Source organism: Podarcis vaucheri (assembly GCF_965113315.1).
Source record: "Podarcis vaucheri genome assembly, chromosome: 3".
NCBI lineage: Eukaryota > Metazoa > Chordata > Lepidosauria > Squamata > Lacertidae > Podarcis > Podarcis vaucheri.
In genome coordinates, this window is record NC_138761.1 from 38,248,621 (window position 1) to 38,274,742 (window position 26,122).

General features: G+C 39.9%; 1 protein-coding gene across 1 annotated transcript in view; it reads left to right on the forward strand.

Moving 5' to 3' along the window:
* The window catches only part of KIF6 (kinesin family member 6), a 141,599-nt gene that overhangs the window by 98,093 nt on the left and 17,384 nt on the right, over positions 1-26,122 (forward strand). Inside the window, exon 16 of the mRNA XM_082214819.1 lies at positions 15,831-15,881. Coding sequence (XP_082070945.1) covers positions 15,831-15,881 — 51 coding nt within the window. The remainder of the gene's footprint in view (positions 1-15,830; positions 15,882-26,122) is intronic.

A 26,122-nucleotide genomic window follows, 5' to 3' on the forward strand; every position in this document is an offset into this window, starting at 1 on the left:
GTTAATCCATCTCAAACTCTGATCATATAGAAATAAACAGGAGCCTTGTCCAGCATAATGAAACATGGCCTGTTTTATCCCTGCTGGATGCAGCCATGGAATCCTCAAAGGTAATTGAAGGGTTACACTCCGTGCTACTAGGTCAGCTATACTATGCCTATTATGTATGCAGTTATATTGTTAAAAGCAGTTGAAGAACATTTGACTTTATTTAGCTGAACCCAACAAAGTAACATTTTAAAGCAACTTGTTGACAAGTTGGAAAAAGTCTCTTGTACTCTCTGTCTCATATTTTGCCGATATGAATGACACACCTTTTCAAGCAAGAGCTCGTTATTCAGAACTGAGTACCCCAGGAAAGGTGATAGCAGTATTGCATGAATTGATGTGTCAGAAGGATTATATAGTTTAGATTATTCGTGCATGAGCTTAAAGCAGGCATGTGCCCTCCCATAGGAAAGGTCCACATTCCTGTAAATATTTTATCTGGTAAAATCTAATCTGAAGTGGCATGTGCAATAGAGCTAGCCTTAAGGATTTGGGCAGGATGAGTAAAATAAGTTCTCCCTCATTTTGAGTTACCATGACTTTAATATTGATTTTGTAGCTTGTCAGTCCCCAAGTGGTTCTCCATGGCTATCTGTTAACATGGGGTTCTATGGACCTCTGGGAACATTTGGAATTTTTAAAAAGGGCAGCGGATGTGTCCTGATGGAATGAGAGAACCAGTGGACAGGGCTATATCTCTCTGTATAAACTCTATAGAAAGGACAGGAAAGGATTTACTGGAGGTAGCATCATTCTGTACATCAAAAAAGGCATTGAGTCCAGCAAGCTAGAAATCCTGAAAGGTGTGGACTCCTCCACAGAATTACTGTAGATGGTGATACTAGGCTGCAAGAGTAATTCAACACTGGGAAAATGCTATTGTTCCCCTAGTTAAAAGGCTCAGGGAGATCTTGAAATGAATAAAAACCAAGGAGGAATGCAGAAGAAGAGAATTGGTAGTAGTGAGTGACTTCAACCAGCACCAATTTTAGGGTTGTGCGGGCAGTTCCCCTGCACAGGGGACATGTAATTCTGCTACTACTCATCATCATCATCATACCACCTCTATCTATATGGGTACCTACTGAGAAAATCTTTTCTGTTTGTGGGGTGGGAGGAATAACGGAGAATCAAAATAGGAGAATAAATAGAATCGATTATCCTGGGGAAGGGAAGGGTTGGCTGGCACCATGAAGAGTAGCACTTGAGGTTTTGTTGCATATTCCATTTTTTATTCTTGTTTTAAGACTTTTCTAAACCACTCCTGGGCAGCAGGATATAAATGGATAAACTGCAACAGCAGTAGAATGGTGCCTTGTGCCTTCAGAACTTTTTCTTGGCTAAATGAGATTGTACACCCACTTTCTCACAGATCATTTGCAGCCTATATACCATGACCACTCCTGCTTCAAGATTATGCCCTTAAGTCTGTTGACCACAGTGAAAATCAGCAGAAATAACTAGGTGCACAGTTTCAGAGTTACACTCAGATCATAGTTCCCCTTGCTCCGTGGGATTTGGGGGCAGCCAGCTGGAACTGGATGGGGAAAATTGCTTGAGCGTCACACAGATAATTCCCATGTAACTGTATGTTCGTACAGTACTGGATTCCATCCTTAATAACTTGTACTTAATTAATATGCTTTTCCTAATTTTTAATCAAGTTTTGTAGATCTCTCATCATGTTGCAAATTTTACTTGGAATTCAGTCTTCCTTTCAAAATAACTGGCAAGAAGTAATCATGTTTCAAAACCTGGAACCCTAAGGCTGGATGTAATTAATATATTAATACTTACAGAACAGTAAGGTTATTCAGTTCTATGAATTATGTTCCTAACCTCATGTAACTGGCAGCTTTTCCATAGGCTAGCAGTAAGATAAATGAGAAAATGGGAAGAAAAAGAATAGAAACACTTTGCTTATAATCTATTTTCTGAACGCAAAGAGTCCTTCAGCATCTGGTATCACTTCATTTTCATTTTAGAGGCCAGAGGCCTACTCTTTTCATACACTCCTACTGCCACTTGGACAGTCCTCAACATGAGGAAGTCCTTCATGGACACAGAGATGTGTATTTCTATGTCTGTGTTCTGAATAACATATTTTTAAGAGGTGCTGGACAGGCAATGGATCAAGATGATCAGTTACTCTTATCAAGAAACTCCAGTGTACATGTTATGTAGTGATCTAACCTTCCACAAGAATGGGCAGTATCTCCACCCTGATATATTAGCACTCTGAAATCATTGGGGATAATTTCATATTACCATTTGCTGCTTTTGCAAAAGTATGTTCTTTGTAAGGTCAGCATATTTCATAGTGCCCATGAAAGTGCAGATGTAAATCTTATTATTATAGCACTCTTCTTTCCACTCACATGAAGCAGCATGAGGAATCATACCCTGGGCTTTAATAGAAATGCCACTATGAATAGGTCCAAATCCTTAAAAAACACAGCAACATATCAGGAAGATATTTTGTATATGTGACCTGCAAATGAACAGTCATGGCAGAATTCACAAAATTGCTGCAATAAAATACAATGGCTGGTGTTTTCCAAGTTGATTAAACCTTAAATCATGTGGAATTAGCACTGTCGGCACAGCTGTTTCTGGATATGATGGGAGGAAAACAGTCTACAGCATAATAAATTCCTATATTACAAGGCCGTCATTACTGAACTGTAGCTTAGATTGAGCTGAGCTGGTTTTTTAAATTGTATTTTCCTTCTCTACCAGAAGTTATGAAATGGCTTTAAATCCACATACATAGTCAGCTGGCTTTGAAACATCACCAATACTTATTCTAGGACTTCCCATGGAATGTAAGTACTTTAGAAGGGCCTCATTTTTAGAGTTCATTGGAATGATTAAATCTTAGGAGTGGTATTTCTTTGGTAATATAGTATAGAATAACCATTTTTAAAAGAGTTTAACCCAAGTGAAAGGGCATCTGATCCAGTTTCAGACTACAGCATGTGAGGAGGGGAGGTTTAACCATTTACTCCTGGGGGGAAAAATCACCCTACATCACAAATAAACTCCCATTGGTCCTGATGGAAAGGGACAAGACGCATGAATGTACAAGATGAGAAGCAGTTGTCATTTCATATATTTCAGAAAATATCTTAAAATTATTCAAAGACTGCTTCGTGGTGTTTTGCTTTGCGGGGAAGGGATTCCTCATGTTGAACGCTTCTCATTAGAACACCCAAAGCAGAGTGGATATGGCCCAATATTTCAAATAGCAACTTTCATCCAAAATATACCACTTAATATAAGCAACCATTATACTTGACAAAGATTTGAGTATATAGGAAAAGAGGGAAAGTTCAGACATTAGACAAAAATGTATCATCATAATCACTTTAGGTGTTTCATTGTGGTCCATAAAATTATCCATCACAGATACTGTTGAGTATGAGAGGAGGCAGGAGACCTTCATTCTGGTTTCTGTCCTTGCAGATAGAAGCAAACCCTGGTTCATCACATACACAGAATAGATATAACTAATCCTAGATCTCTGATAAGTGTATGTATGTACAGTATAGGCACACAATGTGATTAAAAGCACATTGGCTCTGCCAACATACATTACATTTTTAGGTGCACGCTTACGCAACTGTGCGGAGAGTAGACTTTAAGCTGGTGTGCTGGATTGAAGTGCAGTTTCTTTCTACTCTGCAGCATATAATGCATTTTTTGTGCTCAGAGTTGTAGAGTAAGCACCTTTCTTTTTCTACCATTCTTTAGAAATAATCAAATAATAAAAATGCAAACAGAAATCATTCGTATCTTGATTCATCTGGAGCCATTAAGACTAGCCTGCAGCATCAGCATGAATATGTAATTGACTTAAAGGACAGTGAACCCTTAGCCATATGGCATTGTGGTTTTTGTTTTTTGTTTTTAAACTATGGTAATGGGCCAATTCTATATTTAATTCAAGGACAAACAGATGTGATAAACAACTAAGGGACAATGTCCAGATGCTGTCTCTCTCACTTGAAAAAAAATATTGACATGCTTCTAATTTATTAGAGCCCATGCAGAACCATAGAAATATAAAGCTGAAAAAAACACCGAAGGATCTATTGCCTGCATCAGTGTTGGACCTAAAAGTTTCTAGTAATTTGGACCATACTATTCCTTTCCACACAGTGCTGGAGGGACCAAAATACACTATGCCAAAGTCAATAATAGATTCTGCTGGGCTGGGCAAGCTGTGTTCTTTAAGGAGTTCAGTTGGTGTTTCTCCATCTAAAGCTCAGTTCTGAAGCTTGGCTAGAAAAACTGGTAGGGAATGCAGATAACAGCTGCTTAGGAGCAATCACCTAACTTGGGCTTATTACAGGGAAGGAAAAGTGCAAATATTTAGACATGATCATGTGTATGTTGCCTATGGACCGTTATTACTTTTTAAAAGGAGGTAGAAAGTGTATCGGTCCCTTAACTAGGATTGAATGCCTTGTATCCATAAATGCTTGTGTTGTAGTATTAGCAGAGTGCAGTGTGGCCCTGCCATTGTAGTTGCTTCCCAAGTGGGGTGAGAAAGAGCACCACCCTCCAGGCCTTCGTACGGCTCTGTAGTGCAGCATTTCCACCCCCAGCACACACAGAAATCTTCCTTTGTTTATTGTAGAGGTATTTGGAGCTCTTCACAAGTGGACAGCCTTCCTCTTGAGCCTTACGTTTTGGATCATTCACTCTGTCATTACACTCTTCCTTTCCTCCACGCTTTGTCCATTTTAACAGTGAGCTGGCATTGCTGCCAACTTGTTTTGGCCCAGCAAGTCACTCTGCAACTTAGTGTGCCATGCTTCTCTTTTTGTTTAGCTTACTGCTAAGACAAGTCTATAGTGGTGCTGTCTTGCCTCCCAACACAAGGCCAGGGTTTGAAGAAGAAGGGGAAAAAATGGTGCTATATAGGCTGAAAAAGAAACCTTCTGTCTTTTGTGCAACCTGGCCTCACCAGTGCACAGACAAGCAAGGTTCTGGAAAGGAAAAGGTTTACTATCTTTCCATTGACATTATAAGCATGGTGGCCATGCCTTTGTGGGTGCAAAGACACCACTGTCCTTTGGTCTTAATAGATTTTGCAGTACATCAGGATTAATTTAGGTTCAGTAAGTTCAGTAGACATAGGCTCTTGGTAAACATTAGCTGAATACAGCTCTTTTTTTCCTGAACATATGAAGCAATGTCTCTGGTTTCCATTATCTTCTGTCTGTTGTGATGCAAAGCCAGAGGTTTTGTATTTTAAAAGCTTTTTAAAAGTAAAAGATACGTATATGTAGATATGTATGTACAGGGTGGCTTACAATTAGGCGTACAATAAACATACAGGAGGAATAAAATGTAATATTTAAAAGTCTGGGGAAATAAAAAAGATCTGCACATGGCACTGAAATGACCTCAAAGTAGATGTCAGACAAACCACCCTGGAGAGAGCATTCCACAAACACATCAATATAGAATGTTAGAGTTTCCAAAGCACTTCACAATATGTTACTGCATGCCTAATCTTTGCAACAATCTTGAAAGGTTGAGGAGTAACAGTGTGCATCCCATATTGCTGGGGGACATGGCTGAGGCTAAGAGAGTGGATTGATTGTCTTAGGCTGTATCCTATGCACATGAAGGCTACAATCCTCCCCCTCCTCCCGGGCTACTCAAAGATCTTAGGACTGGGCGGTCATCCCCATCCACTGTCCTCTGCTGATCTCTTCTGGCAAGTGGGGAGCTCTGTCACTGTGGAGGTCCCCATTGCAGTCACATAAAGCTTGGCAGAGAAAATGTTATTCCCAGTAATGTTCCTATCCATAGAAACTGATATGAGGCTACCCAACAGGGTCCATTGGTTTAATAGGATTTACTTCAAGTAACAGATTGGGCTATGCAGAGAGCCCAAAGATGGGCAACTTGGGAACATCAGTTACACCTACCCAGAACCAATTAGACCTCTGGTGCCCCCTGCCCTGCCCTTCCCTGCCATGCCATGCCTTGTGCCCTTGCCATGCCTGGCAACAGAACTGCAGTGGATGGGAGAGGTAGAGGAGCTGGGGAGTGTGCAAGCATGTTTATGTGCACACAGTCCATATCCCTCCATTGGCTCATCCCCCCCACACCTCAAATCATGCAACAGAGAGACAGTAGGGGTGGGGGAAGAGGGAGCAGAGCTGGTGAGTGGCCTGCACAGTCTATTTGCCTCTGCCCGGCACTCGTTTGGGTACTCCCCAGTATCTCCCACTCACTGCCTCCCTGTTGAAGAGCTTGGGGGTGGGGAGTGAGCTAACAGGGGCTCCGTTAGCTCACTCCCCACCCCTGAGCCCTTAATCAGGGACATGCAAGTCCATAAGAGATCCATGAATTTAAATCAGTGTCCATGCTAATCTTCCTTCTAAAGTTCATGCTGACACAGGCCTGGCTCTCCTTCATCCCCCCCCCCTCCTTATTTTTATCTTCACAATAATTCCATGTCTTGTGTCTTCCATCAGAAGTCTGCACACTAATTTTGTTAGTTTCATCTCTTTTCCATACCTTGGGATGGTATTTTTATCCAGGAACCGAGGCCAAAACCACCAGATTTATCACAGTCCTAATGACAGCTAGCTGCATGCTGAGTGAATTCCTCAATTCCCCAAAACTACTTTTTTTGCCAGAACATGTGGAGATTCAGCATTCAGCATTTTATTGGTACTGTTATCTCCAAATGAAGAATGACTCCTTTGGAAAAAATGATTTGGTATCAACTGTGGGAATATTTTTAGCAGCTTGTTTGGTGAGGCTTCATAAAATATAATTAGTTGTGGAGAGAAATGTTAGCACAGTGCTAAGGTCAGTTTTGGGCAGGGTTCACTCAAAACAGTTCACATCATTGGGATCAAAATAATGTGTCTACAGTTCACATTATTGGGATCAAAAGGTACATTTCTGTAAGAATGTATGATATTTCATTGTTCCTTGAGTAAATATTTGTGTTTCGGAAAGTTATGGAACTGGCAGTACAACACGCCAAAGCCCATCTCTTGTTTGTAGGAAAAAGTCTGTACATACAAGAGAGCTGGAATCATTTACTTATTTTGTTACTAATAAGCCTTCGAGTTTGTTGCCTTGCCTTGGTAATGGACTGGATGAAAGCCAACAAACTGAAGCTCAATCAAGATAAGACTGAGGCACTATCAGTGGGTGGTTCTCTAGACCAGATGAGTGGGAAATTGCCTGCACTTGATGGGGTTACACTTCCTCTAAAGGAGAGGGTACGTAGCTTGGGGGTACTCCTGGATCCATTGCTGTTGCTTGAGGCTCAAGTGGCCTCAGTGGCACTGAGTGCCTTCCATCAGCTTTGGCTGCTGCCCCAGCTGCACCCCTCTCTGGACAGGGATAGGCTAACCTCTGTTGTCTATGTTCTGGTAACCTGTAGGTTAGATTACTTCAACACGTTATATGTAGGGCTGCCTCTGAAGATGGTTCAGAATCTTATCTGGTGCAGAATTTGGTGGGTAATGTTGTTAATGTAATCTTGTTATATTTGTAGTACTGAAATGTGGCTTTGTATATTGTTGTATGTTCTATTATGCTGTTTTATAATGTTACAAAATTGTTCTTGTGATGGTTGATTTTGAGATATATTCCTGTTTTCTTTGTTGTAAGCCACTTTGAGCATGATTCTCTTTGTGGAAGAGAAGAGTATAAATAGAATTATGAAGGAAGGAAAGAATATGGAGAAAACTTAGTGTGATGCAGACAAAATATGGCAGCCGTCTGCTACATGGAGCAGGAAGGAAACATTCCTAATTTTTCAAAATTCCTGAAGTAGAATGAAAATTTGTGGTAAAATTGAGGAAGTAGAAAAGAAATTGTATTGACTTGACGATGATACTTGATTTGAATTGGGGGGGGGGTGACATTTGGGTGCATGTCCTCCAGTCCACTTTGAGATCCATACCCATAACACATAGGCAAAAGGGCTGGAATTATCTGCCTATATTAGGCTGCAGTTCTGTATCAATTTGCCCAGGAATAAGCCACATTCAGCTCATTAGTACTTACTCAGAAGTGAGTAGACATGATAGTGCTGTTAGAAACCATGTCTCCTATATTCTCCCGGTTGACTTCTGAGGGGATTGGGATTATGAAAGCTTCATGCACTGATTCAGATTTCAGGTACCTGCCTCACCTAGCAGTAGGTGCTCATTGCAGGTTTTCTATAAAAAAAACTTGAGTGGTCATCAGTCAGGGCTTCTTTAGCTGTGATTCCTGCATTGCAGGGGATTGGACTAGATGACCAACTCTTGAGGTCCTTCCCAACTCTACAGTTCTGTGAGTCTATGTGTGAGCATGTTTGCAAATGTAAATTCATTAGCTTATACAGACTAAATAATTGCCCTGCAGTCATAGTATAACTTGATTAAATAGCTGTCTGCCTTTGACAAAAGATACCAATCTAAAAATAGACTGGATGCACATTTTGCTGTTCATCCTCTAGAAAAGATTGCATGGATTTGTGCTGCATGCCTAGCAGCTATGTAATAGAGGAACAGTGTTGGGCCCTTGGGAAATGTGATGGTTAGCCTCTGTGGTTGGGCAGAAGTGTTTGCTACATTCTTGATGTGCACAGTTGACCAGAGGTGCAACCTTTCGTCTGACCTAATGGCTCAACATCATATTTAAAGAGATCATTAATCTACCTGATCTATGGACAGCTTCTGTCAACACTTGTTATAAGGGAAAATATTGAGTACAATCCACCAAGAGTATCACCTGCAGAAGCATAATTGAAATTAATAGAGCTTCACAAGAGCACAACTGTAAAACATGTTAGAGGAATAAAGAAAAATCGTTTGCTCTAGGGCAGCCAACAGAGACTCTGATGGAGAGAATGGGGGAACAAACTTGCTCCTTTCTATCACATAAAGCAGAAAAGAAGAGTGAATGAACACTCTGTAAATAAACCTACAACACAACTCTGCCAAATGGAGTGAAGAAATACATGAGGACTGAGAAGCTTTATGCATATTAGGGACATCTTATATATTGCAAAATGTCTACAGTGAGAATGTTTCTATGTATAAATGTACATAAACAGCATGTGCAGGTAGGTAACTCATAATGGGTGACAGTCGCATGTGCTGGGAAGCTATAGAAGGCATATGCAGCAATTTACCAAATGCCAACTGATCACAGACAGAGTATTCTGCACGAATAAGCAACAACAATGTATTTCATTGGCTAGGACTTTCCCTGTTCTCTCAGCTGAGAGTCCACTTGGCACAGCTAGCACTCACCCCTTTGGCAATAATCATTTAGAAACACATTTACTGCGTACTTATGTTTCCATTTATCCATATTGATTTCAGGCCCTTTCTGTTAATGGCACATTGTTTTCCAGGCTAATTCCCCACCCTGGCCGCCCAACTTCATTTCACAGTTAGCTATGCTTTTAGAAACCTTTGAGTTTTCTTCACTGCATCAGGTTGCAACTGCTTCTGGGTGCAGTTCCTTCATGGTCTGTGGGGGAGAATTAAAGTGACTTTAGCAACAGTAGAGAGAACAATTTAAGGACAGCAATGGAATAAAACAGATACCAAACATCCCCCTTGCCTTATCGCGCTGCTACCCTGTCAAACTCGCAATCCATTAGTTTTGAACTAATTTTGTGACAGTTAACCAGCTGAAAGTGTTGACCATTTCAATATTAAACAAACTTCACCCATTCTTATTAAATTCTTACATTTTTCATAATCTATAAGGAAAGCAGGTTAAACTTCTCATCACAGCCCATATAACACAATCCATCATTTCTTGCAGCCCTAAGTGCTAGATACTCCCTTTGTTAAAATAAAAACTGATATTCTCCAGATGCTGATTTCTGCATAGAAAATCAAGACTGATTATAGCATATACGCAGACTTGTCAATTTGCTTGACAGAAGGGGATAAAAGCAGGACCAGAGTGAGGGTGTGATGGGCCACATCAAATGGTTGCTGGGAGGCCTTCCATTTTCGTCCCATTGGATGCTAAGTGCCAAACCAAGAACAGGAGAAGTGTTTGTCCCAAAGCAATCATTAAGTCAATCCTGCCTTGTTATTATTCATAGGCATTTAAATGTTGTCCAGAAGTTTTAATCTCTGATCTGTTTCCAGCACAGTCAAATTGCAAAGTAATTATAACACTAAACTCATCAATCAAAAAAGACATATGACTTCCTACTTTGCTCTCATTGTCAGCAAAGCAATGTTTTGCTGAACCTTTAATAAATAACAAATTTAAATAGCCTAAGAAAACTTATCCTAGTAGAGACAGTTCAGTCATAATCTATTATGTGCTGTTATCCAAAAAGCCTCCAAGGTTACCAAATAATTATGGTTGTTTTTAAATGACATGTTTATTATAAGTGTATATGAATGTGGCTAGCTCATAATGCTGTTATCACAGTATGAGGAATATTTTGGGGGGAGCTTGGTTCAGGATAAAATAAGGTTGCTATTACATGCAACATACTAGTTAACAAAATGTCAAATCATTGGAAAGCAGACATAAGCAGGGGTGTTGTTGTTTTTTAAAGAACTCTGTTTATTCTTTTGGAAAATGTTCTCGAGTCAATTGTTTTCTAAACATTTCAAAGTTCTAAATGCGGATTGAGCTTTAATTTAACTGACTCTTCTTCTTAATTGAGCAGGCACTGTAAATAGCAAAGCATATGAGTCAGAATTTGGGGTTTTCAAACATCTTTCTGTCAAACATCTGTTTCTGTTTGTGTAATACCATAATATTAAGAATATCAGAGAAAGAGACATTCATATATATGTGTGTGTGTGTGTGTGTGTGTGTGTGTGTGTGTGTGTCAGTCTTGCAGCCTAACCATCAAAGCTGCTATTATCTTCAGGTACAATGCTTTCCTTTTCCTCCTGACTGCTTTGTTTAAACTACTCACCCAGCAAGATTTGAATATCCTCTTTTATAAGTAGGTACCACCAGCCCCCTACAAACAGTTTTTCATCCAATCTAGGGGGATCTGCTTAAAGAGACAACATAGGAGGGTGCACTATAATGACAGGTCTGTGGCCCACATCCTCTTGAAATGAAGTCTTTCCAATTTCTCAAGTTCCTACTGCTCTACAGACTATTGATGTTACACAAGTGTCTGGGCATGTGGTGTTTCACCAGTCTGGAGCACTTAACCAAACATGTTTTTCCTGGTAAATCACAGAGACACAAAAGCATCAAACAAGCAACTTGGCAAAAGAAAATCAAAAGTTAAATATGATTCTAACTTATGTACTCTGCTTCAGCATTTTTGGTAATTTGCTGAGCCAGCCTTGAAGATTTTAGAAGACTTTTCTGAGCTGGATCTCACTGTCCAGGCTGAACAATGGGGGTGGAGACACTCCTTCGGGTATATAGGGCCAAAGCTGTTTAGGGCTTTAAAGGTCAGCACTAACACTTTGAATTGTGCTCAGAAATGTACTGGGAGCCAATGTAGTTCTTTCAGGACTGGTTTTATATGGTCTCGGCAGCCAGTCCCAATCACCAGTCTAGCTGCTTCATTCTGGATTAGTTGTCGTCTCCAAGTTACCTTCAAAGGTAGCCCCACATAGAGTGCAATACAGTAGTCTAAGTCTTTTCTCTTCTCTTTGGAGAGCACTCTTAGCCGAGTAAGATTGTCTTCCATAAACACGGTTTTAACAATGAGTCCGTAAGTGACTGTGGAGGCCAATTCTGGACCCACACCTGCTTCCACAGTGGGGACATTAGTTCCTGGGCGGGAGTTGATCATGGTGTGGATTTGCCAAGCGTTCCTACCTCTTAGCACGTTCCTCCCTTGCGGTCTGAGTTTGAGCGTCTTCAAAGTCCATGACACCTTTGGTAAAGGCTGTTCTCCAGCTGGAGCACTCGCAGGCCAGTGTTTCCCAGTTGTCGGTGTTTATACTACATTTTTTAAGATTTGCCTTGAGACAGTTTTTAAACCTCTTTTGTTGACCTCCAGCATTACGTTTTCCATTTTTAAGTTCGGAATAGAGTAGTTGCTTTGGAAGACGATAATCAGGCATCCGCACAACATGGCCAGTCCAACAAAGTTGATGTTGAAGAATCATTGCTTCAACACTGCTGATCTTTGCTTCATCCAGTACATTGATATTAGTTCACCTGTCTTCCCAAGTGACTAAGTGGGAGGTAACCAGAACATGTACCACCCTGGCAAGACAGTGTGCAGACAGGTAGGGTCTCAGCCGGCGTACCAGATGGAGCTGGTAGACAGCTGCCCTCGGCGCCTGCACCTGCATGGACCACTGTGAGTCCAGAATGACTCTCATGCTTCAGAACTACCTCTTCATCATCAGAACTGTTGCCTTCTCCCTAATGGAATTATTTGCTCACTTATATCTTACCAATACATTTATTTCCCACTGATACAGTTTCAATCATCCTCTCACATCCTGCTGTGAAAATATTATGGCTATCCCCTGTTCCCATGTCTTTCAGACCACTCCTCATTTGGGCCTCCTCTCTTCTCCACCCCTGCTTATGTATAGATTCTCATGAAATTATTCCCTTGTGTACATTGTTATAAAATATGTTCATTCTCATGTAACACATAGAATAAAAATAAATTCTAGCCAACTATTTCTTTTCAGGAGGGCAGCTGTAGTTAAAATATCCTAGAATTTTTTGTGCTCTCACATTTATCATGGATTTCCCCCAGGAAAATTGAAACTAGTGTGGGTCTTCCAGCACTAACAACAAATGATTTAAAATAGAATTCTTAAGATGTGGTTTTGACCCCTTTCAAGCTATGACTACTTCATCCAGCAACAATTTGATGTAAAGTACTAGAGTGAAGACACCCCAAAACATACCTGAATTCTTTGAGATATATATATATATATATATATATATATATATTTGCTTTCGTAGATTTTCACGGGTACAGGAATGCAGGTTTTGGTGTCTTCGGGTGTCTTCCCGTGTAAGAGTCGGGGTGTCTGTGCGACGTTTCGACGAGGTCTCTGGGCGGCTACATACAATATGATTAAGGATTAAAGACGAAAGAATTAAAGAGAGACCACTGAGCTAAATGCTTTCCCCAAGGCTAACAAAGTACTACAGTCCTCTTGGACCAATGTCCCCACTGTGGAAGGACATGTGGATCCAGAATTGGCCTCCATAGTCACTTACAAACTCATTGTTAAAACCGTGTTTATGGAGGACAATCTTACTAGGCTACGAGTGATTGCCGAAGAAGAAGAAAAAGAAGATGAAGACAGTCCTCTTGGAATAGTAAAATTGTAAATGTGTCCCTCAAATTTATTTGAGTTGTACACTTGTTATAAATCCACATGCATACAATTAGGTTCATTCTAAATTTGCATCTGAGTGAAGCATGCAAAAATGTTTTGTCCAATTAAATGGACAGCTGACTTGGTAAGTGTGCAGATCTGATAATGCCAAGGTTGCAGATTTGATCCCTGTATCATATAGCTGCATATTCCTGCATTGCAGTGGGTTGGACTAGAATTTAAGTTGGAAGCATGTGGGAGTTAAGTTGTTGTCTCGGCAGTTGCGTAGGAACAGGAGATCACATAAGATGGTGGCTCTTCGGATTTCTAGTTTCTCGTAGGTTCTTGTCAGCTGGAAGGTTTCCTCCCCGTAGAGGTGAGATATTTGCTTTCGTAGATTTCCTCAGAAACCCAAAAGACAAAATCCAGCTGGAAAACCAAGGGGTCTATGAAATACCCTGCAAAGTCTGCCCAGCCACGTACATTGGACAAACAAACAGACGAATAAATGCACGTATCGCAGAACACAAGAATGCCGTCAAAAAAGAAGAAAAAACTTCCTCTCTTTTCCAACACATGAAAGAAACAGGACACGAAATTAATTTTGCAGATTCCAAATTGCTCTTTAACATGGAACATCACCACAAGAGAATAATCATGGAAGCCATCGAGATAGAGAAACACCCTCACAACATGAACAAGCGTGACGACACGTCCCGCCTGCCAGACATCTGGAAATTAGCCCTCCCCACAAAAACCGACACCAGAACCAGAGGCACACAGAATGCCGTCACCAATCAACCACACCAGACCCAAACCCAGACCCTCTCCACAGACATATTACAGACTCCATCCAGTAACCAAACTATAGTGGCACCTCCGGATGCTGCACCCCCCTGCAATCCCTACACAGATCTGGCTGGCACAAAGCACAAAACCACAGCTCGCCCCTATACACGAAGCCAAGCCAGAGCACAACTAAATGCAGCACAGCCATCTTCTCAGAAAAACTCTTCACAAGCTCAAGAGGTCAAGACACGAAAGCTTTAGCAACTAATCTACACTTAATGACCCACCCAGTGGTATTCAGAATATCACTCATGAAATCACTCAAGATATCCCTCAAGTAATTAAGGAACAAAAGAAGAAAAGGCACACTAATCTAGGAACTTCCTCTCTGCCCAGAACGTTGGAGGCTATACACCACACCCCTCAACAGTATTTATAGGAACTCAAACACCAGATTCTGCTCTGTTCCAGTAACAAGAAGCCGAAAGCACCAGCCTGAAGATGACGAGTGAGACCTCGTCGAAACGTCGCACAGACACCCCGACTCTTACACGGGAAGACACCCGAAGACACCAAAACCTGCATATATATATATATATATATATATATATATATATATATATATATATATATATATTCTAATGTTTTTAAGACTTGTATCCTGACTGAATATTTAGATTTTCTCCCCTCCAAATGAGTTCCATTTTTCTTGCAGTTTGACCAGGGTTTGACTGTATATCTTTGACAACTCAATGATCTTGCCCCTTTATGACAGACCTCCGTTTCATACTACATGTTTTGTTCAGGGAGAGAGCATGAGGAAAATGGGCTGAACTTGTTCAGTGGCCATTAGGGAATAAAATTATTATTATTAATTACTGAATTTATATACCACCCTATACCTGGATGTTAACTGTTCCCGCCCAGACTGGAAATTAACCTACAGTTCTAGGAGGTCTTTATACTCAGTTGAAACAGAGGTGAAAAACATACAGTGATGCATTGCAGGCTGCCTGGGACCTCATGGGAGCTGGGCAATATGAACAGTACCAATTCATACAAACAGCATCTTTTTGTGAGGCCAGTCCAACAGCCATATCTGTAACCCAGCCCTGACTTTAATGTGAAGACTCCAGGAAATGGACTCCTGATCAAGGTGGCACAGTTTGTGACAGGATATTCACTAAGATGAAGGCTTCATCTACTCCTTCTGCTTGAGAAGGCGTTGGTACATTCCTATATCGAGCATTGAAACTTTTAGAAAATATACTGCATCTGGCATTTACAATTGCCCTTGGAACATTCAAGTATTTCAGTGTAGCTTGCTTAGATGCTGGTTATGAGACTGAGTGAATGACTAATAGCAGTTTTCCATTGCTAGTTTTATGAATGAGTTCCTCTTAGTCCATTTGTCTTCCTCGCTGCTTGGCTTTATAAAGTTGCAGGACGCTGCAGTTCCATGAAAGTGGCTGTGCCGCCATCCTGGGACTGAATTTTCAGAGCCAATGACCAAGCCAGTGCTTTGAGATACGCAATAAATAAATTCTAAATAGTACTGGCATTGACAAGATAAAGAAAGACTGTTTGGGAGATCGCTAATGACAATGGAATATATGCCTGCACTGGCTCTGCAGGAGAGTACAAAGCATGAAAATTGTTTGTCAAGTTATTTTATTTACTTTATTGAGCAAATCTACTTTGTCATTTACACAGATCATTTGAAAGAGGAGATAACCCAGCGGCACATGCAGAAAGCAGCTCAAGGTGAGTTTTGTTGCAGCCATTCTTAGCTCTTTCCATACAAGGTTGTTCCCTCCACACAAATGTACAGTTGCTTGTTGCCTGCAATCCTCCTGTTCTTGGCTATGGGCTTTCTGCCCCCTGTGCATTTCATGCTACACTGGAGGCATTTTCCTCATGTTGTTCAATGGTCATGCGGCAATGTTTTCATGGCCTCTTCTCTCCTCACAAACAAATTTATCACCGTGGTTAGTGACAGCAGCTGAAGAATTAGGCCTTTTGATCTCACTGGGGCTACACTTCTCCACAAGCTGAGGATCTCATCCCCTGGCTTCAGTGGAGCCATATTGATTTATGCCTGGGTTTGTTTTGCTTAGATGTTGTCCTGGGTTGAACTGTAACACCGCAGCCTTTGAGAGCAGATATAAAAACATGTGCACTCTGTATGTTTCCAAACATCTCCAGAAACATGTGGAGCCTTCGCAAATGTTTAATTACTCTTCACTCTTCACAGAAACAAATAATGGGTTACTTGATTTAAATAAAGATGACAGCACAGAGCTGCTGGGTGGCAGCTGAAATTTTGAGCACTGCAGTTTCTAATAATTGTCCTTCATACATAGGGGCAGGCCTTAAATGTTCATATATCACATTTATAACATATGCAAGATTGTTTTGATAACCACAGTGAATATCTTCTATATGTTTTCTTTATTCATTCATTGTAATATCATAGCCTGATGTTTGCTGTGTAGACTGGTGATCATTACATGCCTCTCTCGTATATGTGTGTTCAGTCTGACAGAAACAGCTGTAGGTTCTCCTAGGGGCTTCCTTGATCACCATAAAGACATCAAGACATCCGTGAATGAAAACTGCTTGGTAGTAAACCTACTTAAGACTATGTGGAAAAATCCCAATACAAAATGAAACCTAATTTCCATTTGAAATCTTGGTGTTAACATTTTCCAGCTGCCTCTCTTACTTAAAACTTTCCTCTCTATGGAGATACTTTACTTCTATTTTGAATAATGATGATCTCTTTTCCCTGATGGACATGCTTTGGATGTGGATTTCTCATTTCAGGAAACCTTCATACTCAGCCTTAAAAAAAAGTTTTAAGACAGATTTCCTTAATTGTCTTTCCTTGCCCTTCCAAGGCAGTCTGTTCTGCAGTAGAACATCTCTTACCATCAGAAATTTCCTTAATTGTAACTTGAATCCATTGGTTTGTGTATGGAGCAGGTGCAAACAAGCTTGCTCCATCTTCCATGTGACAGCCCTTGAGATATTTGAAGATGGATATTTGAACTATTTAATTTCTGACTTATTTATAGCATTTTTAACCTATGTCTAGGTCCACCCCTGGACACAATACTCCATATGTGGTTTGACTAAGGCAGAATAGAGTGGTACTATTAATTCCCATTATATGTCTGTTGCTGCAGCTTCAAATAGCATTAGTGGTTTCATCACATTCATCCAGTGCTATACAAGCTGCACTGGCTCCCGGTGGAGTACAGAATCAGGTTTAAGGTGCTGGTTTTAACTTTTAAAGCCCTATACGGCCTAGGACCCTTGTACCTATGGGACCGCCTCTCCTGGTATGCCCCACGGAGAACCTTATGGTCTGCAAACAATAACATCTTGGGGGTCCCGAGCCTCAGGGAGATTAGACTGGCCTCAACCAGGGCCAGGGCCTTTTCAGCAATGGCCCCGGCCTGGTGGAATGTTCTGTCACAAGAGACCAGAGCCCTGCAGGATTTGGCATCTTTCCGCAGAGCCTCCACGACGGAGCTGTTCCTCCAGGCCTTTGGTCGGGGTTCAGTCTGACTCCCCCTCCCCTTTCATAAGAACTTGCATGAAAGTGGCCTCCCAATTTTTCTCACAGGCTCTTATAAGTTCAGCACAAACAGTTGGGCTTGGTGAGCATTTGAGGTCCCCAACCCTAATCTGCAGGTTGCCATCTGCTTGGATTTTATTCTGATCCTGATCTGATTTTAGGATGTATTTTAATTGATTGCCTGATTTTATGTTAATGTGTTATATATTTGATGTTAGCCATTTTTAGTCCGGTTTTAGCCGGGTAGGGTGGCGTATAAATAAAAATTATTATTATTATTATTATTTCACACACCTTTATGAAAGTGTCAGTCTCTTTCAGTTCTGATAATGCGGTCAAAGATTTCAGATTTTTGTTGGATAAATGAAGACATCTAAAGAACAGAATATACCATAATAGGTTTCCAGTCAAGGAACAAAACCAGTTCTAGTTGTGGTTTGAATGAAAATTGAACAAGAGTTGCATTTTCTTAGTATTTCACACATTTAATTTTGTTTCAGTGCTATGGTATATTCGGCTTTTTTGACTATTTGTGTTTCAAATTTGAAACAACCCACATCTGTATATCTAGTATAAAGCTTTTGATTCGCTTCCTAGAGTGACATCTAGTGGCATTTTAGGCCATTTTATCTGCCCATCGTTACAGAGAAAATCATTTCCCCAATGTTTCCATGAGTTCAGAACAACAGCATTGGCATCACTTAGCCCTGAGGGTTATTTTTGGAATTCTGAGACTAAAAAGTGGTTGATCAGATGATGTTTGTTAAGAGCATAGATTTTCCATTTGTCCTGGAACAAGATTTTGGTACCAGCTCTGGATGAGTACCTCAAAAACATTCCATGAATATTTGCCTAGGGGACCATTTAAATTTCTTTTGAGAGATCTAAATCTTTTGGGGTTCACATTTCTCTAATGCCACGGCAAATGAATTTATTGGCAGGGATTCTGAAAAAACAGCAGCATAAGGGAAAATAAATAGGCATAGAAAGTAAATTTTGTTCATTAAAACTATTGCTAGTGTATCAACCCTGAGTCTAAAATACTTCTTCATGATCATGCCATAAATTGATGTGTCCAAGTGAAGCAACATGGAAATAACTGAGAATTTGTCATAGCAAGCATGCTATCAAATAATTTTGGTTTGCATTAATAAATTTGAGAACAGGTTACTAAACTCTGTTTTCTCACTTTGTGTGTTTTAATTGCTTTAATCAACAACTATTAGAACAAATTTTATACCAACAAATGTAGTTATGACATTTTACATTATGTTAAGGAATATGGTATTTTTAAGCTTGGGAGACACTGAGAATCTTAGCTATACTCGCTGGTAATACTACAGTGTCTTTCAATGAATGAGTACAGATATAATTTCAAGGAGTGCTGATCTTTAGGTTGTATACATTTTGAAGGTTAAAGAAACCATGTATATTTTAATAGACCAATCAGTTTCATATATATGCAATGGACTAGTTCTAATATAAATATGAATGAAACAGAATGGAGAGGAATATCTGCTATGACTATATTTGAATCACTCAGAGATTATGTTGAGAACCTGTCTAGGCATCCAGTCATGGGGTGATCTTCGAACCTGAGACATGATCATAGAATCATAGAATTGTAGAGTTGGAGGGGATCCTGAGGATTGTCTAGTCCAACCCACTGCAATGCAGGAATATGCAGCTATATGATACAGGGATCAAATCTGCAACCTTGGCATTATCAGATCTGCACACTTACCAAGTCAGCTGTCCATTTAATTGGACAAAACATTTTTGCATGCTTCACTCAGATGCAAATTTAGAATGAACCTAATTGTATGCATGTGGATTTATAACAAGTGTACAACTCAAATAAATTTGAGGGACACATTTACAATTTTACTATTCCAAGAGGACTGTCTTCATCTTCTTTTTCTTCTTCTTCGGCAATCACTCGTAGCCTAGTAAGATTGTCCTCCATAAACACGGTTTTAACAATGAGTTTGTAAGTGACTATGGAGGCCAATTCTGGATCCACATGTCCTTCCACAGTGGGGACATTGGTCCAAGAGGACTGTAGTACTTTGTTAGCCTTGGGGAAAGCATTTAGCTCAGTGGTCTCTCTTTAATTCTTTCGTCTTTAATCCTTAATCATATTGTATGTAGCCGCCCAGAGTGGCTGGGGAAACCCAGCCAGATGAGCAGGGTATAAATAATAAAATTATTATTATTATTATCATTTCTAAACCCTTTTTCTGTTAAACTTTCCCCCAGTGTGGTGTAGTGGTTAAGAGCAGTGGACTCGTAATCTGGTGAACCAGGTTCGCTTCCCCGCTCCTCCACATGCAGCTGCTGGGTGACCTTGAGATAGTCACACTTCTCTGAAGTCTCTCAGCCTCACTCACCTCACAGAGTGTTTGTTGTGGGGGAGGAAGGACAAGGAGATTGTTAGCCGCTTTGAGATTCCTTAGGGTAGTGATAAAGCGGGATATCAAATCCAAACTCTTCTTCACTACACATAGTGGTCTACTCTTCTGTGCTCTTCTCCTCACTTCTATAAGTCAGTATTCTTATTGATTCCCCCTCTTTTTCTGTTTCCTTAGTCATAGACGTCTCCTTTGACCTGTTTCTGTTATCACCTTTTACTCTATGCACCCATACCTCCCCTTTTCCAGTTTCAATTTCTGATTGACCCCTCTGCATTCTCATGTCTTCACTGTACCTCCCACTCCACACATCTTCACACTTATCCCCCAAATGATTCCTCCCTCCTTTTCTTTCCTCACCCACAGGTCTCTCTGCATTCCATGTTAAGTATTTTCCTCTCTACCAGTAGGAACACACACACACTTTCTCTCTCTCTCTTCATTGTCTTTGATCTGGACCCCTTTCTTTAATAGGTCTTCCCTTTTCTCTGTGCCTTGTAAGACAACTTCTCTATGCACTGTGTATCTGTCTGTCTGTCTGTCTGTCTGACTGTCTGTATCTCTCTCCCTCTGCACTGCCCTCTCTCAGACCTGGTTTTCGTGAACAGCATATAAAGCAGGAAACCCATGTCTGAATGGTAATGCTTCATTTCAGGTAAATGTTTCATTGAACAGGAAATGTCACAGATGTAGAAATCCGCATGTCAAGGAGAAGGATAGGCAAGGGCCCTTTCCTCTGACATATAGTTTTCTATATTCAGAGATTTTTTAAAAACATGGAAAATCATTCAGCCATGCAAGCCCTCACCTGCAGTCTGAAGTAGCACTGCCCAGTAGTTTGTCATGTTTTCTGTTGTTTGCGAGAGCTAGGTCTGTTACCAGCTCTCTTTCTGCTTCAACATCCATAGATCACTGTTGACCCCCTGTTATTACTCCTTCCCCCTCTTCACTCCCATTGGTCTCTCTTTGCATCTATGTTACCTCTTTTCTATTTCCCCACTACATCTCTCTGTGACCCCTTTTCCTTCTTCTGATGTCTTTATGACCTGTTTCTGCATCCCATTCCCATTAACATGAAAAGCAATTTAAATGATGCAAGTAACCTGGAGAAACTGATGCTGCTCCCTCCATAAGACGGAAGGACCAGTTCAGACATAGTGATGTGGGCATTCTCTCATTCATACCCCATTTTTGATGGGCTTGGCCATGCCTTAGAGGTTTACGTAATTATGTGGGGAATGGCCACGAACAATAGGTATTTGGAATTCTCTCATGGGATTGCAAGGGACTGGAATGAGGCCACAGTCAACCTGAAGAATTTATGTTGTGCAGGTCAGTTTTATAGTATCTTTGAAGTTAAAATGCAGTGAAGCTAAACTTCACTTTATCGGCATAGTATTCTCTAAGTAAATATCCTTTACACTTGGTGACTGGCCAAGTACTAAGAATGTTGCTGCTGTAGCACTTGAGAAACAGTTATGATAAAATCTAATAACTATGTTGTGGTTTCTTATTCAGGCGTAAATGAAAACCAGAATAGAAAAGCAACAGCTCAGGAATCTTATAACTCTGGACTCCGAGGTCTTAGGTCTATCCATAATAGCCCTAATCTAGAGAAAGTGAGGCACTTCCGAAATATAGCCCTGAAAGTGTCTCCACGTAAACAGGAGATGGTTTGGGGGAAAGCATGTTTTTGTTGCATCCATGGTGTTACTTTTGAAAGAAGGGGAGTTTAAATAATATTTTTAATAAGAAATTAATCGTTCTGAGGAAAAGATGGAAAGCTATCAGAAGGACTCTAGGGAAGAGTGGTTTTGATAACCATTATATGGCAATTTAAAAGCCTGAGCACCAAGAAAATGGATGGCTAACAGAAAAACAAATGTCTTATGAAAAGAGAGAGAGAGAGAAACAATAGAAACAAAAACAATTCAGTTACCAAAAAAATGAGGAATTATGAGAATAAAATGAGACAATATAATATGAAAAATAAGTCTGTATTTCTATATTTACCCAGAGGTTTACCCAGAATTAAGTCTAATCCCATGACTTATTTCTCAGTACACATGCTTAGAAAAGCACTGCATAGAAGAGTAAGAAATAATAACATTTATTATATTATTGTTACTTAATATTTCAGGTTTTTATAATAAAGCATTAACGAAATCCAACTCTCTTTGATTGGGGATTTTTCAAGAATGCCCATTTAATTTATTCCCCTTTCAAAGGATGTTATGCTAAAAATTCACGGATAAAATATATCGAATTTTGGTAAGATTTTTAAAAATAGGATGACAGCACTGCAATTTAATAAACTTGCAGGCAGGTTTGTCAAGATTTTCACCTTAAGCCTGCAGGTGGGGTAGAAATAGTGTCATCTTGCTGTTCATTTAGATTTGGAGACATTTAAGTTCCCTTTAAACTAGCTTTTTTTTCCTCTTCATTCTTGTAAATTGTTCAAACATCTTAGGATACGTTGATTACAGAAATTATCTTTCTTCTCTTGGACTTGGGATGCATGCTATTAATGCTTGTATATTAAGTCCATAAACTGTATGTTCCCAAGGGCTAATTCACATATTCATGATTTCATGGATTCATATTTCATGGATTCATATTTCATGATTTGTATCTGATGAATAGGCAAAGTGTGTGCATTGAAAAAATATTGTGTTTGAGATAGTCAAGAGAAATGAAATCAACATACTTGATTATTATGATCACAAATTGAGGACAACACAGAATGTTATATTTACCAGGTGATGAACATGTACAGTATATATGCATTCAGTCTACATAGGTTGACATTATAGCTTTTCTGGACTGCAGCTGTTGTAGTGGACCTGTTGTATATAATGCCAAGCAATTCTAGAATAAATATGCCAACATCTTTTTTTAGAGCTCTATTTTCTGGATTGTTGTTTTTCATCTTGAAATAAAAGCTGGTATTAATTCAGCGTTTTATAAGCAGTTTTATGTCTCATGTTTATTTTGAAGTTTAGCAGAACAAGGAAAGAAAAAGATTTTTGGGGCAAGGTTTATTTTCCTACCTTTTAGGCATAAGAGCATGGATGCAAATCTTCATGATGTATCAGCAGTACTAATTCATCTCATATTTACTCAGGCATCGTTGAAATTTTATGCTGAGTCATTGGTTTTTTAAGTTCAGGGAAATTTCATTTAATGGAGCACTTAACTGGCAACTTCTCACCTTCCTTATACAGGTTTTCTCCTGCTGAAAATGCTATTCTGGATCATTGTCTTGTAAAGTGAATAGCCAGCCAATTTTAATTGTTGTTTACAAACAACAGACTAAAATATGTAACTTCCTAAAATATATGTAATCTTTAAGAAAAAGCCCAAATCCAAAATTAATAATTTGAATGTCAAAATATAAAGCTTTTTATTAAATCTCCCAAACTGGTTAAAGGTTAATCAGAAAACAGTGTGGCATCATTCATTTTTGCTTTATTTATTAATTAACAAAGGAATGTGTGTTGCACATCTTACATCGCCTGTGGGACTTCCAGGGCAACTAGCAATTAATGCTATCATCAGATTTTGAAACAATGAAAAGCTTCGCAATTATCAGCATCACAATGGCCCAGTTTGAACACAACTCTGAGCTAAGCCATGGTGTAACAAAAATGAGTAAATGTGCAAGTTCTCAGAACAAAGATTATAGCTGGTGCACACATCCCCTGATTCTGCTGCACTACCAGAGGCTAAGTCATGTTTTGCTTAGCACTACATCTGAACCTAGACTTATGGTTTGTCTCCTGCAACCAGTAACAAACCTTGTGGTTTGTTTTCTCATCATTGACAGGCCGTTTTAGGTTCTGCTACTCCACTCCTGCAACAGATTTAGTCCAGAAAGAGACTCAGAGATAGCGACAATGCTACTTGCTATGCCTGTACCCCCCAAGACAATTAATAGCCTTTTCGGTATCTTGCTAGATATAAATACTTTCAAGGCAGCCTATAGTCAGTCCATTGTCTGAACAATGGGTTATTTAGCTTACTCTGCTGACACCTTGCTTGAAAACTGTGCTGATTTCCTCCCTGATGCAAGCAGGATTACATTTTAGCTTATTTTCCTACTTTGTTAACTGGCATTAAGCCAATATTCCCAGATTCAAATGCAGTGAAGAACTCTGGTGTGATGCATGCCAGGATTTTGCACCAAAGCGATGACACTTTCTCCAGGCTTCATAAACAAGGGTTTATGAAACCTTGATGGTTTTCCAAAGTGGGTCAGTGTAAGTTCAGATGTGATTTTGTGACTGCTCATCTTTCTTGGGACAAAATGGACTGTAACGTCGTGGCTTCCAAAGTACAGATTTGAAACATCCTGGCCGCTTATCAAAATCATAGGGAAGGTTCACCTGCTTGTTCTCAGAGACATTCAAACTGCAGCACACTTTCTGGGAAGTTTCTGTGTCACTGTGGAAGCATGTACACTACACTCTTTTGAACTCTAGAAGAACTCAGATTCCTTTGTGTTTATGATATTGCACTGAGCCATGGCTGCCTACATGAAACCAGCATGCTGGATGGTTTCTAGCTCAGCTGTTTGAAATAATTCACCTAGTTAAAAAGTGTTTTGGAATCAGGGACAGCTATTATGATCCAACCCCCCCCCCCCAATATTGTTGCTCTGCTTTGCTTTCAGTGGAAGTGAAACTCCTTCAGAAAGTACTGCATTAAAGATCTAGGGAAACAACTATCAGCACTTCTGTAAGTAAGTGGGATTTTTCAGGATTGAGCCTGTCAAAGTGCATGTTTGGCTTGTGAGAAGCAAAAGTGAAGGCTGACTTGCCAAGCATGTTCCTAGTTTTGCTTTGTCTTGTTAACCCAGTGCGATTTTGAGTTTAGGAACAACAAGTTTCCACATATTCACTTTGGCTAGGTCTTTGGTTTTTAATGCTTTTTGGAACAGCACTATAAAATTGTCATCTCTGTGCTTTGTTCAGATCTCTTCCAGCAGAGCTTCTATTGCAGCTAATATTGTTACTAAATTTGTCTCACTTTTCTCATTCTTCTTGTATCTGGAAACCATCTGCAAGTCACTGAACTTAGTTCTAATAATGTCGCAAAGAATGCATTGCTTAATTCAAAACCTTTGCCTTTCATCAAGGATGTTAGGATTCTAGCAGCACTAAGCAACCTGAACTTCCAAGTCCTTGTACCAGAGCAGCCTGTCTGTTAATTCCTCCTGTTCCATTGAATCACTTTCATCTTTGCTGCCTATGTGTGGTTGAAGGGGGACTCCATTTAATATAATGCAGCTGACAACTACAAATTCACTTTTGGCAGGCGGTGCCTGGATATGTTCTGTCTCCACATGCATGGTTATTGCTCCAGATTGGGTATTTGGCTCTTGAACCTTTTCAATTTGAATTGTCTGAAATATATAGTGTCAGTTGCATGAACTCTACAAATGTATGCAACTCACTAGCAATAGCCGATGCACTAGGGGTGGGTGGGTTTCAAATGTGCTTTCTAGAGTTGCCAGATGTTCACCTGGAGATGGTACTTATCTGATAAGAGGCCACCCACATTCAGACAAGTACAGACCTAGTCGACCTAAGAGAAATGTTTGCCAATTTATAGAAGAACTATGTTTATAACTGAACAGGCATTTTTTCTAGCTAGAGCTTGCCAGAACTCAGTTCCAGCACCTCTCAGGTGAGCACCATTGCCATTATAAGAGAACAAGGGAGGTGCTTATGGTGAGTTCTGGCACCTCCTTTTCTAGAATAATAGCACTGACTATGACTTATCTCTAATGTGATGTCATACTCAAGAATGTACATTTTTCCTCATCATGAACTCACTTGCTCCATCTTATCTTCTTTGTTCGGATTCTTTTAATTTGATTTTTATTCTTTCACTTTTTCGTATGCATTTGTATAAATATTTTCTGTATTATAAAATAACAATAAAAATTCTGCCTTAAAATATGTGCTATATTTTGAAAATGTTTAAGTAGTTTGAAGGATCATAAGTGT